This window comes from Protopterus annectens, chromosome 7.part0, assembly GCF_019279795.1.
Source record: "Protopterus annectens isolate FY-2018-M chromosome 7.part0, PAN1.0, whole genome shotgun sequence".
In the NCBI taxonomy this organism is placed as follows: domain Eukaryota; kingdom Metazoa; phylum Chordata; order Ceratodontiformes; family Protopteridae; genus Protopterus; species Protopterus annectens.
In genome coordinates, this window is record NC_056739.1 from 1,756,125,384 (window position 1) to 1,756,145,103 (window position 19,720).

The following is a 19,720-nucleotide window of genomic DNA, read 5'->3' on the forward strand; positions in this document are numbered from 1 at the left end:
CCTGACAATGTTTTAAAATAAAAAATACATGTTGACTTTAACAAAAAACACAGAGGAAAGTATTTTTATAGAGGAGGAAACACTACTTTATTCTCCTCCACTTCCCATGTCTCTAAATATTCTGTCTTTAACACTCTGCAACCTTAAGGGCAAAGGAAAGTTTTCCTCCCTTCAAAGTTCTATGATCTCATTCAACTAAACTTGTTTGATAAATTCAGGTGCAATTGAAGCTAGTTCACTGACACCTAAGTATTCCTCCAAAACAAAGTGTTGTAAATCTGCTGATAACCGTTCCTGATGTAAAACTAGAATATCAGCATCCAAGAGACAGGAAGAAGATGTTGTAATGTTAAGTACAGAAGGATTTTGCTCTATTAGGAAGGAATATGTTTCCCTGAGGGATAGTTAGAGGGACTATGTTTTCGGTAAGATGAAAGAGAAGGAATGCATGAAGGAGGTTCCTTGATGAGGCCTGTTTTAAGATGTGCTGCTTTCTCATTCAAAACCTGGGGCTCTATGCACTAGGTTGTGAGGCAACAAGATTCCTCTTAAGAACCAAGCAACCAACTTCATGAGGGTAAGGACCTTTAGGCTGAGTTTTCATATGTGGTTATGAAGTACTGTTTAACTCGCGTAATCTGCTAACATGGTACACACCTCTAATAATGGCAACACTCACTATTAGGTGGTTAGTAAGAGCCATTGCCAGCTCCTACAACTTCACAGTCACATTACAGAAAAACGAAATAACAAGGGAATAAGCTTTCCTCACATACACAGCATAACTGTGATATTGCTTGCCAGCATTTTCTTAGACCTAAACACAGGCACCTCTTAAAAGTCTTTGGAACATGAATGATTGCCAGAGTTGTTGTGAAACCAACATACAAGTGGACCCGAGATGGGACAGGATACAGGAAACAGGTTCTATGGATTCTGTCTTGGGGATAAGCATCCAACCCAAACTCTAATGCATGTGTTTTCAGCAATTGACAAGGATAGAATAATGTAAAATGTTATATAATGCTTGTCTGAGCAGCAGAAACTCACTAGTATGGCTCCTTGACTAGATAGGAAAATCATTGGAGGAAACCAGTTCAAACGATCTGAGGAATTTTGCAAGCTCATCAAAAACATTAGCATTTCAACATGTGGAGCCTTTTACTCCACAGTGATTATGATGTCTGCTAACAAGGCCTAAAAACTGATGAAGACAGCTACAGAGTGTTTAATAATAATGTCTACTGGAATAGGGCCATTATCCCCTTCACCCTGCCTGGTTGAGAACAGATTCTCCTAAGCAGAGTCGAGCAAAGCATATAGGAACATATAGGACAATCTGAACTTTTTTTTACTGTCTTTAAATTCATTAGTCTAGAAAGGCCATGTTAACTAATACTAATAGCACATATGAATTTGGCAATCATCTATATAGAGAAAAATGTTTAAACCCATGAGACTGAAGGCTGCTACTGCCAGGCCCAGACATCTGGTTAATACTCTGGGTGTAGCTGACAGTCCAAACAGGAGAACCACAGACTGGGATCAGATGTTCTGTGGTACGCTTTATGCCTTATTATTAAAAGTAAAGTTACTTATTAGCTCAGTTTGTCATATTTACTATTAGCTGAAATAATTATATGTACTCATAAAAGTACATTAAATCATGCTGTGGTTGACAAATATACACAGTTAATTTCCAAAAGAAGAAAGGATCCTGACCAATCATTCTCTCTAAATCTCTAAATATGAATTTGGACTGCATCTACCGAAGAAAAATGACTAAAATCATATCCAGCATTTGTTGCTGTATGCCAGAAAAATACATGAAAAAATAAATAAGTAAAACAAGATCTCAATGGATAATTTATAGGTGGAATTCATGTTAGACTTTACAAATGCATTTCACAGTACCATATAAAACTACATAACATCATTTGATATATGGAGCACTTAATAGTTTTAATAGCATCTCAGAAGATAACCATGTCATGCCTTTCAACCTGCAGACATTGAAAATAGATGCTAAGGCCCGTGAAAAGTAGGTGCATGTGCCCCAAAACTGGTCATCTAATTAGGATAATAATTTGATACTAAATAGTATATAACTCTTCCCGCTTCAATAGCAATATGTATTACTACTTAAAAACACTTTTAAAAAAGAATGACAAAAAAAGATGAACAAATGCAAGCACATTATTAAAGAGGCAATGTAAACTCTATAGACTTTAGTGAACTGTACTGCAAAATTCTACCACACAATGTCATTCAGTTTTGCTTCTGTAGAAGGAAGATGTAGGCCATGTATCCTTTCTTTAAATTACTGGTGCCACTAGTATGCTGGCCGTGTAGTCTAGTTTTCTGTGTACTAGACAGCTTTAGCAATTATGTTAGTGAGGGCAATTTAGAAAATAGGTACATCATGTGCAGGGAAAAATCAATCCAGAAAATAGGTAGATTCCTCCAAAAGAGGGCCAGATGAGATGCGCCTACAATATCTTGCAAATGATAGCCATACATAAATGTATAATAAACCCAATTAGGAAATCTTTGATTCAGCCCACTGATATATCAGGAAAATGATGCAGCACCCTTTAATGAAACATTTAAGTCATGCCATTCCAGAGTGCTAAAACTATGCAGATGGAGAAAACTAGCCAGACTACATACTCTGCTAAATGAACTCACCTTTGGCTATGAAAATGCAAACAATATCCAATGTGGTGTGAAACTACCTCTAGCTGATTGTCACCGTTGAAGTGATACCACAACTCCACATGCAAAAATGGGAGAAAGGGGTTGCAGATGAATGAATGGATGGATGGATGGATGGATGGATGGATGTAACAAAATGTGTTCAATGGCTGCAAACCCATTACAAAGTTGTGTTTAGATCATATCTGAAAGAACACAAACATTATACACCCCTACAGTTGCTATTAACTTGGTTGAATCACACTTGCGTGACTCAAGTCAACTGCTGTTGGTTTTGAGAAAATGGCTGTTCGGGAGAACTCTGTCTTGGGTGAGGTCCTGTTTATTGACAAAGGTAAGAGCTGGTCCTGGGAGCTTGTGTCTGAGTGCCTGTGTTTTAGGGGTTAGAGTAAGGGGATAGATTTAGTTTATGTGTTTATGTGAGTGTTTAGGAGTTAGGATTAGGTAAGGGGATATATTTCATGTGTGTGTGATTGTTAGGGAATATGTATAGTCTTTGTGTGTGTTTATGCATGCGGTGAGTTCCCAGGCTGTACTGTGTAGTGATAGTGTTATGGAAAGGGTTTTAACAATGTAAGCTGTACCTTAGGATTAAGACAGGGGTAGGGTTAAGGGTTAGTATACATTACTAAGGTGGGCAGGAGGGCAAAGCCTTAGTAATACATGCTAACTCTAACTCTGCCACTAACCCTTATATTAACTACCACAGATAAGACAAATTTGAACTGACTGTGCAGTAGTATTATGGGTAGTACAGCAGAAAAGGAAATGCTGTATATGTTTTGACTGTTTTTGTATTGCTCATGAAATATTTCAACCATCTGTTACATACTCAGCCCTGTACAGTTTATCACTGTGTTTCTCCAGCTGTTCATCTCCTACTATACCTATTTTATCTTTATTTTCTTACAGTTTACTAACATTCTTCTATTCCTTGAATAGCTTACCTTATCTTACTTTGTCTGACTATGTTTCTTCCTGAATCTCTAGGAATACGTTAGCTTCCTATGTTTTAACGTTGTTATCTCCATATAATATTCAGTACTGAAGTGTTTTTCTTCCTTTCTTTCCTGTCAAGGCCCATGGACATCAAACTGCCTCTCTGTCACTCAAACAGCAGGAGCTCTGCTGCATATCACACCACTGAGAACTGGATCTATGCAAAAGCACTCAAGGGACTCTTGGCCTAAATGGTCACTGTCCATTCATGTAACCATTACATTACACTGTCTAAACTGATTACTTCCAACCCCTAGCTCAATGGTCTCTGCTTTCAGTAAGTGAAACAAACCTCATAATATTCTCAGCTGTCTTCTATGTAATGTCAAGCATCTTTTAGCTAAACTCCTCCTAAATCTCTTTAATTTAGGTTTCTCCAAAACTTATGTCAGTGAAGAATGGAGAGGAACCAGAGTGGTACTGTTACATATGGGTGGCCCGGCAACTAACATAGGAAGCTAGCCTAATAAGTATTGCTTGGAAAGATACGAAGTGCATCATTCTTGAATTAATAAACAGTGATACAGTGAAAAAAGGCATGATTAAAGTGGGAGGTGTTCACAGTGCCCCAACATACTAGTGGGAAAGCAAGTTATGGTGAGAGGTTTCATCTATTCTATAAAAGGGCATTTTCATGCGATTCTAAACAGGTCATCTATGTGGTCTGTTGTAGCACATGCTCATCATTTTATGAGAGCAAAACTTCCAGGAGATTAAAAGAGAGAATTTACAAACACCTACTAGACATTAAACAAAATGCAAGAATACAAATGCCTTATATGGGCACATTGCACAATTTCCAATACATTTTCAAGTTTACTTTTGTTGAACATGTAGTTTTTGATCCTAGGGGGTAATTTGGTCAATGAGCACCTAGATAAAAATGAATTAAAGTGGCAATTATTACTGGATGCTACACATTCACCAGGTTTGAATAATGCCTGTTACATTGCTTCTGTATTAAAACTTAAGAGACTGGAAGTGTAATCATCCAAAAGATATGTGGTTTTCCTCTTTAAAAATTCTAAGCCTTAAAACTGCACTGAAATAGTAATATGATCTTATTGGTTTTAACATTTTGGAGGTGTGGTTTTACCTTTAACTATCTAATATGTCTGTATTTTAGACTATTTGTTCTGATGAAGTTCCTAAGAACAAAAGTGCTTAACAAATTTTATATTATCTACATTTGAATTAAAAAATTTGGTTGAGCACAACTAGATTTTCTTTGGTGTTACCCATTGTGCTATTGGTTTTACCACATGGAATTCATCTGTGTTTTTAGAGTTTGGGAATATTCCAAGAGTAAGATTATGTATGTTCATGGTGATAAAAAGGAATATACAATCATGAACATGGAAATTCAGACACTTGTAGTAAAAAGTTTGCTTCATGCAGCTGTAGCACCTGACTTTATGATATTATAATAAGAAAAGACTTTTCTTCATTTTAAGGAACTGCAAAACTTGGACATGAGGTAGCATCCAAAGACAAAGTGTGACAGTAAGAACTATCCATTCAGTATACGAATGGGGGAAAGCAGTACAGTGACACTGTTTCAGAGATATAGCAGAAGAGAATTAGCACAGGAGCTGCAAAAGTGGCTTGAATCTAGTTGCAACTAATAACCAGAAAGCCACGAGCAATACTGCAATTGTACAACCAGGAACCAATTTAAATTCCTTGGCATATATTTTTTGCATAAGCACTGGCTCCATCTCAGCCGAATGGAGAACAGCCACTGTTATCCCTCTACACAAATGTGGAGGATCTATCAACCCAAACAATTATAGGCCCATCAGCCTAATTAGCCTGATTTGCAAGGCCATGGAATGCATTATTATGGACCTTATAAACAAAGACATTGGCAACCTCCAAACCCTTGACCCCACACAGTTTGTTTTTTTTCAAAGGGAGATCATGCCTGTTAAGATTGGTCAACTTCTTCAAAACAGTCACCAAAGCCATGGACAAGGGGAAGACTGTGCACACTACCTACCTTGACCTAGCCAAAGCCTTCAACACTCTTCCCCAGTCAGGCATAATAGATAAACTCTCCCAGCTAAGCATCAACTCGCATGTTACCAGATGGGAACCTAACTGGTTCACTGACAGAATCCACTCAGTCAAAATAGGGGAAGCCACCTCTAGTAGAAGACCCGTAATGAGTGGCATATCCCATATAATGGTCTTGGAGCTGCTATTGTTTGGGATATACTTTTCTGACATGAAAGTCAAAAAACATTGGTCTGTGGCTAACCAAGTTTGGAGATGACTGCGAGCTGGGTGCTGTCTTAAATTCTCCTAGTGATGTGAGCATCCTCCGAGAGGGTCTTACCCAAACTAATGACTGGTGCCAGAAGCATGGCCTCAAGCTGAATGCCAAGAAATGCATCATTATCCCCTTTGGGGAAAATGTCATCCCCACTAATTATCACATTAATAACAACATACTAAGCATGCAATCAGTCATGAGGGATTTGGGCACCCAGGTTGATAGCAACCTGACTTTTGACCACCAGATTGCCTCCGTTGTACGGAAGGCTTTCTACATGGCCCACCTCAGAAGTAAGGGTATTTCATCTAGGAACAAGGAGGTCATAACATCCCTGTACTCCTCCCTTATCAGACCCATTGTTGAGTACAATGCCCACTTTGGCAGCTACCTTGCCAAGCACATGCAGCAGCTGGAGAAAACTCAGAGGTTCCTGACCTGGAAAATCCAAGGTCACAAATACCTGTCCTATACAGATAGGCAAAAAGTCCTGTCCCTCTACTCAGTCTTATATAGACTGCTCAGAGTTGACCTGTGTCTGGCATACAAGGCAGTCTCAAAGCCAGCCTTGATGTGGTTGCTGCATATCTGTAAGTCAAACACCACTTGCACAACCTACACACAAGGCTTCAACCTGGTCTGTGACATTAACAGAACTTGTTGGCGAGATAGATTTGTGTCCCAAAGACTCCCCCATCTGTGGAATAGACTCCCTCTCCATATCAAACAGAGTACTTCACTAGCTCTCTTTGAGAGGAACCTGGATGACTGGATGGAAAACAGAAAATACACCCCTTGGATTCCACCTGTGTCCCCGCTAACAGGGGAAACAGGTGCTGACTTTGTGAGAACATGGGTGAAGTTCTTGGCTAGGCTTATAAGGGCCTCTGGGCCAGGTCAGTGCTGATGAATTCCTTGGTACTGATGAATGAAAGCACTTAACTGTCTATTGTTGGATAATAAACAAGTTTGATTCACTTTAGCCTGGTTTCTGAACTTTTTACCTTCAACTTTGTGTTCTTGGTTAATCTGGTTGTGCTTAGATGGTGAAATGGAATCTTGTGTGTTATCTAAAACCTATTTGCGTTGATGAAATGACATTCTAGAAACCTTTGTGAATATCTGATGTTACATTCTCATGAAAACAGACAAATATTGTATTAGGTAGTATAATGGTTGACAATTGAGTTTGTATAAAAGGATGTAGCTTGAAAGGCCGATGTTCATTCCTGAAGCTGCAACACCAAACAGCATACTTGCTAATCCCTTAAAGTTGAAAGGAAAGCATTTGGACTGTAACCCTAGCATCTCTTCTTCTACATTTGGAGGAATTAAGTTTCGGTGCTGCGGTAGCGTTGTCGCCTCACAGTTAGACGTTGGCCGTTCGATTCTCAGTTAAAGCGTCTACTGTGTGACGACATGCGTGAATGGGCGTTCCTTCGTTGAAGGTTGTGCGTTAGGCCCGGCAAGCCAGCATGTAAAACTCTACTGCCAATCATTAGCGGACCGGAGTTCCGCTGTGGCGACCCCTAACCGGGAAAAGCCGAAAGACACACACACAAGTTTCAGATATTTTGATGAATGCCAGCATTGGTACTATATTTAATATCAGGGACAACATAGCTTAAGGAATCTTTTCTGATTTAGACTTACTCTGCTGCAGTGAAATGTTTTCTCACACATTCATGCTGCTTAGAAAACATGTTAGAATCCTAGGAGGGATTCAGGCTCTTTTGCAAGTCAAGATATATAATCATATCTGAAAAAGTTGTTACAAACAACATCAAGATACGTTCATCACTTTAATTGAGCTTACAAGGAATTTTATTCCATCATTTGTGCATCCTTGTGAAACATAATAAAGAGCTTTTGTTTCTTACCTAGTAAAACAAGGTCTGTGGCTAGTGACTGATTAGATGATTGCCTACATCTGCATTCTTTACAATGGTTCAGAAAGGCACATTCAGACTCCATGATGAGGTCAAACAAGGTTGTGTCACTACATCATCTTTGATTAGTAATCATTTTAATCATCATCAAAGGCTGGCCATACCTGAATGCCATGAAAAAACAAAAGTATATTGTATATCCAATATGATATCCCATTTTGTCTGTTTCTTGGAAAGGGATATATATTCTCCTTAAACATAAAACTATCAGCCTGTACAATGATCTAGAAGTTTTACATCTGTTTTATTGCACTGTATGCTAAGCTTTCCTCACTTTATTAAGATTTGTATCCTGTTCCTTCTTACTTTTGTTACCTCTCACTTGAATATGGTTGTGTTTATTGATTATTGTCTGACTGAGTAACTTGTTGGCTGCATTCTGGTGACTTTGCAATAATCTGCAGCAGACTATAGAAAACCCACTACAGACCAGTTTCTCCTCCTCTGCATCATCAGAAGGCGGGTCTGGATGACATGGAATCGGGAAGTAAGTGGAGAGTTGCTCAGCATACAATAAACGAAAACAGTTTATAATCTTAATAGATATAGGTCCACTGAAGTAATTAAAATAAAACTACACATTTTAAAATAAGATATCACGTTTTACAAAATGAGGGCATAATTATAACAAAAGAAATGGGGAAAAAAGCTTTGCACTTGATCTTTAACTTTCCTCCTATTTTCTATCTTATTCATCATACCTACGACATTTAGGATATCAAGGCTATAATGTTCAGCCATGTACCTGTTATTTCTTTTCTGGCCAGTGTTATTAATACAATTACCAGGCTATTAATTCATTGCCTCCTTAAAACTACTGTTTAGACATAACAGGAAGAGCGCAATCATCAGTTGTACTTCCTGGAAAAGGAGACATTCAAAACCTTCTGGAATTTTGCCAACTCTGATGTCATAGACAGATAATGCATTGACTGCTGTCTAGATGACCAGAGTTTGATAGGTTCATAGGTTCATAGGTAGGTACTGGGCTATCTGCCTGAAGGCATATATTAGCCCAGTCATGTTGTGCGGTATTCACCACCCCTTTGGTTAGTTCCCTAGGCCCTAGATCTAGCAGCTAGTACCCTTGGCCCCTATCTAGTAGAGCTGTTGGTATGATCCCTGGTGTGAACTTTCTGTTACCCATCCACTTGTCAAGGTTCCACTTGAAGAGTGATAGTGAGGGGCTCTGTCTTATGTAGATCGGGACCTTGTTCCATAGCAAGGGAAGTCTTTGCAAAGGGAATCTATCCCTCCAGCATGTTCTATTCATTGTTGTGTTGAGGTTTACATCCCTAGAGCATGTAGCTCGAGTAGATTTAGTTTTGCTAAGATGGAGCATGTTCAACAGTTCTGGGTTGGACATGGCTCTGTATGTTAGACAGAGATCGCCTCTGAGAAGGTGGTATGCAACAGAGAAAAGCCTTATTTTTTTCAATCGTGCTACATAGGGCAACTGTTTGAGGCCAGTAATCCTCTTAGTGAGGTACCTCTGTGCTCTCTCCAGCTGCTGGAGATGCCTAGCTAAGTACATTCCATTGGTGCATTGTACTCAATAATGGGTCTGATGAGGGAAGAGTAGAGAGGCACCACTACATCCTTAGATCTTGATGTGAAACCTTTCGTGATCAGATGGGTCACATAGAAGGACTTTCTAACCACCTTGGCAACATGGTTATCAAAGGAAAGCTGACTATCTACTTGGGTCCCTAGATCCTTTATTACTTCTTCAGATTTCAGGGGGTTACCTCCTGATTATCAGCTCATGTACTTGATGGAGTTTGCAAGAGATGATGGACATGCCCATCCTAGAGGGGAGTCTGAGAAACGGCAAGATGCATACAGCCGCAATCCTTTGTAGGAGGGATGGGGTTAGTGTTTGCATCCTGGGATTAGACTTTAAGCTAAGTATTGTGGATCCCCACAGTGATATAAGTAACTCTTCCCCCGCACAGGTGGCACATCTCTGAACTTCTTAACACATAAAAATCTGGACAAAACCAAACATAATGAAGCCAAAGTCCCAAAATAGGGACAGATTTTAAATATTGCTCTTACAAACATAGAAAGTTGATAGAACAGGTTTTCTGTTAGCATGCATTTTTTGAAGGGTATGAAGTCTGAAACTCAAATGTATGTCCTTATTTAATGACTTCAATCCCCAGTGGATTTCCAAAAAAACTCTAAATTTTATAAGGAGCAGTACAATACCAATAAATACCATGTCTCTTTAGCTTAGTAAATGTCTGTTGATAATGTAAAACAGTACATATTATGTAGTAGGAATATCTATATGTAGTAATGTGAATTGTTGTATATGTTAGATGTTTGCACATAGAGCCTGGAGTAACATGGTTTCATTCAGTTGCACTTGTTTTGGAGTCTGAATGACAATAAAGTACACTTTGACTTTTTTTTTACTTTGAACAGAGATATGAGGCAAAAATATGAAGATTCTGTGAAAATCTGGACAGTTGAGAGGTGTGTCAGATGGTGGTGGTGTTATGCCATACAAACTCCTTCATTGCTAACAAAAGCACAAACAATCCTCCTGACTGCCTGTATTATGACCCCTGCAGTTGACTGTCACCCCATACTATACTGGGGTAATTCCCTAGGGAACCAGTAGACAGAGTTTAATTGGAGAGGCTTGATGGCCAATGACTAAAGGGTAAAGAGCACCTAAAAGAAGTATGTAGTTTTCTCTTAAAATCAAATCTGCCTTCAAATGTCTTTGATTTTGATTGCAACTCCACATAAGTGTACTAAATGCAATTATATATTCTGTATTCTAGATGGTAAAAATAAGCATGGACACTTTTTGGTAAATATACCAATCTTCCAAAACAAAGTTGAATACTTTGCAAAGAAACAAACCTGATGCCAATCTGAGATCACTATTTTTTGCCTATTCTGTTAATCCAAGTGTCCTTAAGTTTTAGGGCATCTATTTTATATGCTCTTAAACCCTAGACATTTTTAATGATCATTTCTTTAATACTGAAAAGATCCTTGGCTCTGGAGAGCAGCACAATCATTTTCAGCTCTGCTTGTAAGTTTGAATAAAAAACTTTCATCTTCTTTGCTAGCAGCCCATTATACTGAATTATATAAACATCACTTATACCAAACTTACATTTTGTAGCAAAACAGTTCACCTGTTTATACATTAGTCTAAGCTGTTGCAGACAGGTATACAACTAATGTCTTTCTTCCACTCCATAACTCCAAACATCTTACCACATTAACTCCTTCACTTGAATATCGTAGGAATAAAAGAAAGTTTCTACCCCTGCAGGCCTTTCCACTTAACTTTACCCTTGGATTCACAGTTGGTTGCTTTAGAACATACTGGACCTTTCCTCTCTCTTTCAGCTGAGCCCAACTGACACCCTTGCAATGCCCTACTGGCCTGGATTAGGACAGAGGATCAATGACTTGTATATCTACGGCATAAGAATATCAGATGTAATGCACTATCAACCACAGACAAGGACACATACTTTAAATATTGTCCCCAATTAGAAACTGAATGAGAGTTTTTGCTCTTGACAAAGTATGAAACACCATTTGCACACAAGACTGAGTATACATCTGTCTGCTGTTTATGAGAATAGTATTTGTACTTCCTGTTCCTTATCGCACTTCAAGTTTTTAAACTTAATCTAAAGAGACATCAGTGTATGAACAGCAGACAGTAAACAACATAAAACAGACATGAACCAATCAGAGACAAGTACCCTGAATATTGAACCAGTGATAATGAGCTCTGTGAGACAATTCATTAATATCTCTGGTTGCGTGTCATTGATTACTGCAATTAAGTCTTTGAGACTGATAAGGTGGTTACTCTCACCCCCAAAAACTGAAAAGCTTTTACTAGTTTCAATCCAGCTAATAATAAGAGGGAAGTAGAGTGATTGTAAATATGACAGTAGATCTTAAATTATATAAAAATAAAGAAATAAAAGTGAAGATAATCTCATGCCGAAAACTTTCAATAAACAGTTCAATATTTTTCTTTTGCTGTCTTGTTGATTGACTGCAGTTTAAACCAGAGCATTTAGTATAACTTGTGAAAAGGGTAGTTAAGACATACTCCATCCTCATAAGGGGTACTGCCTGAATTGTTTAAGCTGATACGGATAAAGTGGATAATATGTTGTTGAGACACATGAATAATAATAATTAACACAAAAAAAAATGACATAGCCTAACTACTTCTGGAGGGTAATACAATGTTGTTATAACTTGAAGGTAGTACAGCCAAGAAACATTTCATTTTTGCTATTTTCATATCTATGGATGAACATTATAAACAGTACAGGCTATTATCTGAAACACAGTTTATACATATTTCATCTTACCTGTTTAAGAGACCGGGCTCCTTAGTGCAGGACAAGACTGCCCTAAGCTTATCGGCCTCTAATCCAATGCTTGTGTTTTTAAACATCCGCCAGGCAAACTCCCACTCCTCTTCTCCTCCTGAAGCTATGCCGTAACAGTACACCACTACTCTCAGGCTAGGGAGGATCCTGAAATGTACATAAAAGCTTTTTAAATCAACTTATTGTCATAAAATGGAATACAAAAAAAGAGAATTTACAGATACTGAACCAAAAGTGCAGAATGCTGGCAAAGAAAGAATTTTAAAAATATTGCTTTTGCTGTCTAGCCCTTCTACTGCCTTACTTAAATACCCAGCTCCAGTTATACAACTGTCAGTAAAAGAGAAATACCCTTTGACAGAAAATCTGTTCTTGCACCAACACTACAACTTCTCACTAGAAAATGCTGCATTTGCTGTATTAATTTATTTAGTTAGTTTAACTTTGTTTAAAAGGGTAGAATGTGCATGCAACCTGGTTTTCAGCCACGCTGTTGTTTGCATTTTCTCTCTGTTTTAAATAATAAATGTATTCAAGAGTTTGTTGAGACGCATGTCTAGATTCCAGTTACAATTAAGCATTTTAGTTGAAAATGGGTTCAAAATACCTGTATATTCCCATTTAATTGCTGTTAAATTGGAAAGGATACATTAATAAATGCCCACACCAAGTTCAGTACCACAGTCTATGACTTTTTCCTGAATGGCATATAAGATCTATTTACTTTTTTTTCTCAGTATAATGGATCCTGAAAAAGCTACCACTATGCTACACTCAGAGTTGAATTTCCTTGTGTTCATTACCTCTGACAATATCAGTTTAAGAAGACAACACTACTGAGCTGTGTATTGCTTACATATTGGTGATTTAATCTGAGAAAAGATAAACCAGGAATATTGCATATTTTTCTTTCGGACCCTTCCTCACACAAACATCAAATCAAGCCTCCCTCTCATTGCCCCACATGCCCACTTGTTCCTTTTCAGGGGAAAAGCATATCATCCAAATCATCCCCTTCTTGGACTGAGACTCCAAAGGCACATGCATCCCCCTTAAATGTGAGAGTCAAACACTGAGAAGTTGACTTTTCTTCTTCTGTCAAACTAGGGATTTTTGTTTAATGTACTTACATCCTCATCCCTTGTGGCAGTTACTAACATGATTGTTTACTCCAAGAATCAAATGAGTGCTTCCAGGCATGCAAAGGTCATTACTCTAACTCAAATGCTTCATACCATATGCCTCTCCCTTTCTCTCCAGCTCATTACCAGGACTGTGGCAAACTGAGCCACCACTATCCCTCCAGGGTAACGTAGCCGGTACTGGCTACTGTTTTCAGCCTTTTGTTGGACAGCTTCTGTAGTGCCAGAGGCACTTGTTGCATACAGGTTATTTTGGGCATTCTTATGCTTCCATTCATCTAGGCCATGGAGGCAGGCAAGGGACATTAGAACTGATAAATAATAATTTGTAATGGTGTATTTCCTAGTACTACTCTTTCTGTATCTCCTAATCATTATAATGCAGTCAGTTAAATAACATTATGGTAGAGTTATGCAAGTAATTTTACCAAAGTAAGATTCATTGGCCATTGCTTTGGGGAAGCTAATCTTTGAAAGGAAGCTGCAGCTAAATTAATTTCTGTCTTATACTGATATGGAGGCATCAAATGAGGAAATCCTTACAGTGGTAATGTGGAAGGTTTTCTTGCAGACCATCTAAAATGGGAAGAATATATCTGTTATTTTTGTACAGGGCAGAGTTTCCCCCACAATTTATATAACCAAGTAAAATACCAAACCTTAATGAGAGAAGTCTTTAGGTGAGAATAATTCCTTTTAATTTTCCTCATCAAAACAAGACAAAATAAGTCTACTGCAGAGAAATCAACTGACATTTGGGTGTAAATTCCTCATATATAAAACATTCCTAGTACTTAGAATACTTTAAACCATGTTAACGTTCTCAACAAGTCTATCTTACTCAGCATGCATATTATAAAACTCAAATGCAAGGGTGCCAAAAAAAACAAAACGTGCACACAGCTGGATTATTTAAATATAACCCCTGCTCTTAGTCACACTGTTCCAGATCCGGCAATTCTTTTAACAGCTTATGCAGTCCTCATAGAAGGTATGAATCTTATTCCCCTGATTTTTGGGTAGGTTGCCTTCTAAAATCCATTATCTAACATTCTTATGCATCTTCACTCACCCAGTATCAGTGGTAATACTTCTCAGTCATTGTCATTACAGAAGATGTAATTTTATTACTACCATTCTACCTTTCTTTTATTTATTAACAGTATTCCACTCTCTCTCTCATTATTAATCTCCTTTTGGTCTACTAATTAAATAGTCCATGTATGCCATGCTTTGAGGTCTAGCCAATGTATGTTTCACAGAAAAGCAACAAAGAAAAAACAAACATACAATTAATTAAAAAAAAAACAGAAAAATGTGTTTAGAATATAAAAAGTGTTCTTTATATTAATATATGTTTTTTCCTCCATCTCCAACTATGTATAGAATTTTTCTCTTACTTTCCTTTCTTAGTTTTGCTTATTTTTGCTGTTCTCTCTCTTCTGGCCCTATGGTCTTGTCTTCCTTAAGGCCCTTTATCCACTTTTGGTTCCCTTCATTTTTCTTCTAATGTTTTCTATTTCTCTACTTTCCTGTCTTTCTTTTCCCCTTATCTCTCCTCTTCACTTTCTAGTTGCCGCTTTACTTCCTGTTCTCAGCCATTTCACTTCCTGTTGTATCTTCTTCCTTTTGTCCCTTCAGCTCTCCATTCTTCTTTCACTATTTGAATCATTAGTCTTACCACATCTTCACTTTTTGGGGAATCTTTGTTTTTTAAAAGTAATATTTTCCCTCTTTATTTTATTTTCATTTTCCTTCTTTATAAGTTCCATACCATTTTCCTTTTAAATTTAAATTATTGTCTCCCTCAATAAGCCATTGAAAAGGTTACTTAGAGCACATTGTCAATTTAGTATCTGACTGCCTTCCTTATATTCCTTATTTTGACTGTATCTGGTGAGATCTGCTTCTTGTCAACAGAAAGTAGTCCAGATGGAAAATAAACAACTGGTTGCATTGCTGATACCCTTTAAAAGTATCACTTATCACAGTTAATCTTGTTTTCATTAAAAAAAAACTATTTAGCATAGAAAACAAGACTCCTTTGCTAGATCTGTATTTAGTGATCTATTTTGTCTCTATAATTGCATGTATGGTTACTTATACATTATTACATTTCATTTAAACTATTACCTGCCCTAAAAAAAAAAAAAAAAAAAAAAAAAATATATATATATATATATATATATATATATATATATATATATATATATATATATATATATATATATATATATACATAGCTAGATATCGATATATATGACTTTACTATTTTGTAATAACTTTCTCCTTTTCATTAAAGTGCTTATTGTATATTGTACTTTATTGTCTCTAGACATTTCTGTTAAATTCTATGTAAAACCGACACTGTAGCTGTCAATGTTGTTCTTGTTTTATTGGAGCTTTTCTACCCGGGCCTCTGCTGAAAATGGACTTACACCCAAATGGACTATCCCAGTCAACAAATGTAAAATAAATAAAATAAATAAATAAATTAATGACAGAAATTCACCAAACAGCTGTGGTGCCACTTACTGCTTCATTTTGCAGAGCACTTTTATATCTTTTCATTTCCTGTAGGTCTAAGTTTTGTTTTGTATTTTTTGCTTTCTTGTCCATTTATTGTTTATTTTATGTGACAAGCATTTGCTGCCTGATTCAGTAGTATTAACAATACTTCCTGTACTCTACCTTGTCATTTTTTTAACAAAGATATCATGCAATTTAAGTTATATATTTTCAGAAATTACAACCATTGTATTTACTGTCATTCTGTTGCCTTCTGTCCTTCTTCTAACTGTGTAATTGAAAAAAGTGAGATTGATAATTCATTCCTCACTAGTTAAATACAGTCAACATAGTTCAGACATTCTCCTTGAACTGCTTTGCATGTCTTGACAGTCCAAAAACCTAATTAGAATAGAATACAATTAATACTGTTTTCTTTTACATTTCTTTCTTAAAAAATAAATAAAAGTTTGCTTTGGCTTCCATCTTCATCCTGATTATCACCATGTCTTTGTTCTAGTACCTGTTCTAAATATGTTTCTACTTGTTTTTCAGGTTAGTTGCTGGGTTTCTGTCTGACTTTCAAACATTTTCTTTGAAACAGTGGGAATAGTTTCAATGGAATACTTTCTCCCTGCCTCTGTTTAGTAGTGGAAGGATGAGAAGCTGAACCCCCACTGACTTGCTGTTTTTTTTTTTCTTGCTGACTGAACTGCTTATGCTCTACTACCTGTTTTGCTTCCTTAATTGGCTTTGTCTGACCAGGAAAAACAATCTCAAAATTGCTGCATTTATCAAGTTGAATGTCAGTCTATCCTCCTGGCATCCCCTGCTTGCTGGGTTCTATTTTGTGTACAGCAATTAATAATTTTCCATGAAAACTTTGGTGTCACCATTTTTTAACAACTTTCCACTCTGCCAGATTTGAATTGGGAACATCTCCTTCTGCTGTTTCATTTGTATCTTCACCAGAATGGATTTCTGTTTACTCATAATGCCAACATTTGCAACATTTATACAGTGTGCTCTCTCAGTGAATAATTTTTGCAGTGGAACACCAGTCAAGTTAGTTATATGTGTGCTCATAAGGGTCTACTTCAGAAGACTGACAAACCAAAAGACTGAATCCCATCAAATGAAAATTCAAAATACTGAATGATGGAATTTGCTCCTTCTCCACTGTTGTGTGATCTTGGAGTTGGTATATATAGTTAGCAGGGGGTGTGGGGGTGCTTGCCCCCTGCCTTAAAAATGTGTTCAGTATTTTGAATTTTCAGTCTTTTGGGATTCAGTCTTTTGGTTTGTCAGTCTTCTGAGGTAGATCTGTGCTCATAAAATATGTATAATCTGCTCCCTACAACTTTTCTAGGATAGTAGAGAAAATGCAGTTGTGTAAGGCCTACTAACCTGTATTTTACTGACATTCATGTTGTAGTGTCCTGCTACTCTCCTCTGGCAGCCTGCCAATGCTCAGAGTCCCCACCTCTTTCTGTGTGTGGGTGTGATGGATGAACCACATGGCAGTACAGGGACTGCTTCACAGACCCACAGATAGGAATCTTTCAGTTTTCTACGGTCCAGCAGGAAGAGAACATGGAAATGGAAGCTTGGTGAACAGCTACTGTTACAAAACAAAACAAACACACACACACACACACACACACACACACACACACACACACACACACACACACACACACACACACACACACACACATACATGCACACACATGCACACACATACATACACAGAGACAATAATACTAGCCATGGAGCAGTGCTCAATGGCAACCCAATCACCAAACTATGTACATCCAAAAATGGTAATGATGGGAGGGCACCAGCAATAAGGCAGTGCTCTATGAACATCTACTGTTACAGGTAAGTAGGACTTACATGACTGTAGTATATTCAACAAGCGCACTGCCTTACTGGTATTCAGGTAGGTTCCTGAAGGATAAGGATCTAGGAGCCCCTGAAGAATGGTTCTAACAAAGCTTGCTCTGGCTCTAGAAAAAGCACGCAGCTTCATGAAGGTATGGACAGAGGAATGAGTTACTGCCTCCAGAATATTTTAGAGTCCACTCTTTTCCAAGAGCTACTGAAGAAGAAAATGCCTTGATGGAATGCACATTTACCTTACATGAATTCACATTGCAATGGTGGGTGTAACAAAAAAACAATACCAGAGGACAACCAACATACAATGGCTTGCTTAGAGACAGACTGGCCTTAGAGACTCCCCAGACTCTGGAATAAATTGCCCATACATGTCAAGCAGAGTGCCTCTTTGGTACTCTTCAAAAGGAACCTTGATGATTGGATGGGAGAAAGGAAATTCACCCCGGGGATCATGTCAGTCATCCTGCTAGACAGGGGTCCAGGGAAGTAAATAGTGTGGGAAGAAATAGCCAGGGAATTGTTATGGCTAGGCTTGTATAGGCCCTAGGGCTGATAGCCTAGTACCAACCTATGAAACTATGAACCTGTGTAGTTAATAAAAAATGCCTTTCAGTCTTCCTGAAGAGTTTTGTTCTGTCAATATAGTACTTAATCTACCGATCCACAATATGAAGTATCCTCTCTCCATTATTCTTAGCTTCTGGGAAGAGTTCAGAGAAATTGATTTACTGATTGTGAGTGAATTCTGAGACCACTTTCAGCATGAAAGAGGGTTAGTGCATAACGTAATCCTATCCCTGTGGAAAATAAGGTAAGATTGTCCTGCCATAAATGCTTGCAGCTCAGAGAAACACCTTGCAGATGTCAGATCAATAAGAAAAACAGTTTTCTACACAAAGAATGACAGATCAGCCTTTGCAGCAGATTTAAAAGGTGGTAAGGTCAGTTTTTCCAGCACATACTTGAGATCACATGAAGGAGGAGGAATTTGCTTGTGAGGGGGTCTGATATGCAATACTCCTTTCATGAACTATTTTACCAAGAGAGAATAATAAAGGGGAGGATCAAAAGGCAGGTGGGCAGAGATGCCTGATAAATGTACTAATGGATGCATCCAACAAGACATCCTGAAATAGCTGACAAAACTTATCCGTGACCACAGGGATGCTAACCTTGACAGACCATCCATTTGTAAACATAAGGTTTTCTAGTAGAAGGCTTTCAGGGCTACTTAAACACCAGCTGCTTGAATGAAGGCAGATGTTCCTTCCACTGTCACCTAAAACCTCTGCCCACAATGAAGATTACCCAGTTTTAGGAAGCTATTGATAGCCAGGTCACCTTGTTGAGAGCTAACTTTTGTGATGGGGAACCTGGGAATAACAGGGTGTTAAGTCTTGGCATAGTCATAGGTTGGAAGGGTGGGTTCATCCTTTTTGGGAAAATAACGCTTTTTATTAGATTTGTCAGTGTTCTCATCTGCCATTTTCTTCTTTTGCCTTTATTTTTGTTTAGTTGGGTCTTCTGTTTGCTATACCGCTGAAAATTATTCTACTTATTAAAGGGAAATTTGGGGACATAGAACATTTTAGACAACCCTTTTATAAATTTACCTCTGTCACCTCAGTGTTTTAGGGTCTGATTAGCTGCTGTACCAAACACACAATCAGAGTCAAGCAGGGCATAAATAATCTCATTTTTAACTCACCGGAATAGTTTTGGCTATGCAACCAAGCATAACTCCTCAGCACCACTGGTGTCACTACATTTCTGGAAACAGCATCAACCTCCCTCCTCCAGTGCACTCTTTAAATCATGTTTTGACACTTGAAAAACATTGGA

At 37.8% G+C, this 19,720-nt stretch overlaps 1 protein-coding gene across 3 annotated transcripts in view; it reads right to left on the reverse strand.

Moving 5' to 3' along the window:
* The window catches only part of LOC122807226 (aminopeptidase Ey-like), a 1,536,433-nt gene that overhangs the window by 145,322 nt on the left and 1,371,391 nt on the right, over nucleotides 1-19,720 (reverse strand). For all 3 annotated transcript variants that reach the window (XM_044078305.1, XM_044078303.1, XM_044078304.1), the window contains exon 18: nucleotides 12,306-12,473. In XM_044078305.1, coding sequence (XP_043934240.1) covers nucleotides 12,306-12,473 — 168 coding nt within the window. The remainder of the gene's footprint in view (nucleotides 1-12,305; nucleotides 12,474-19,720) is intronic.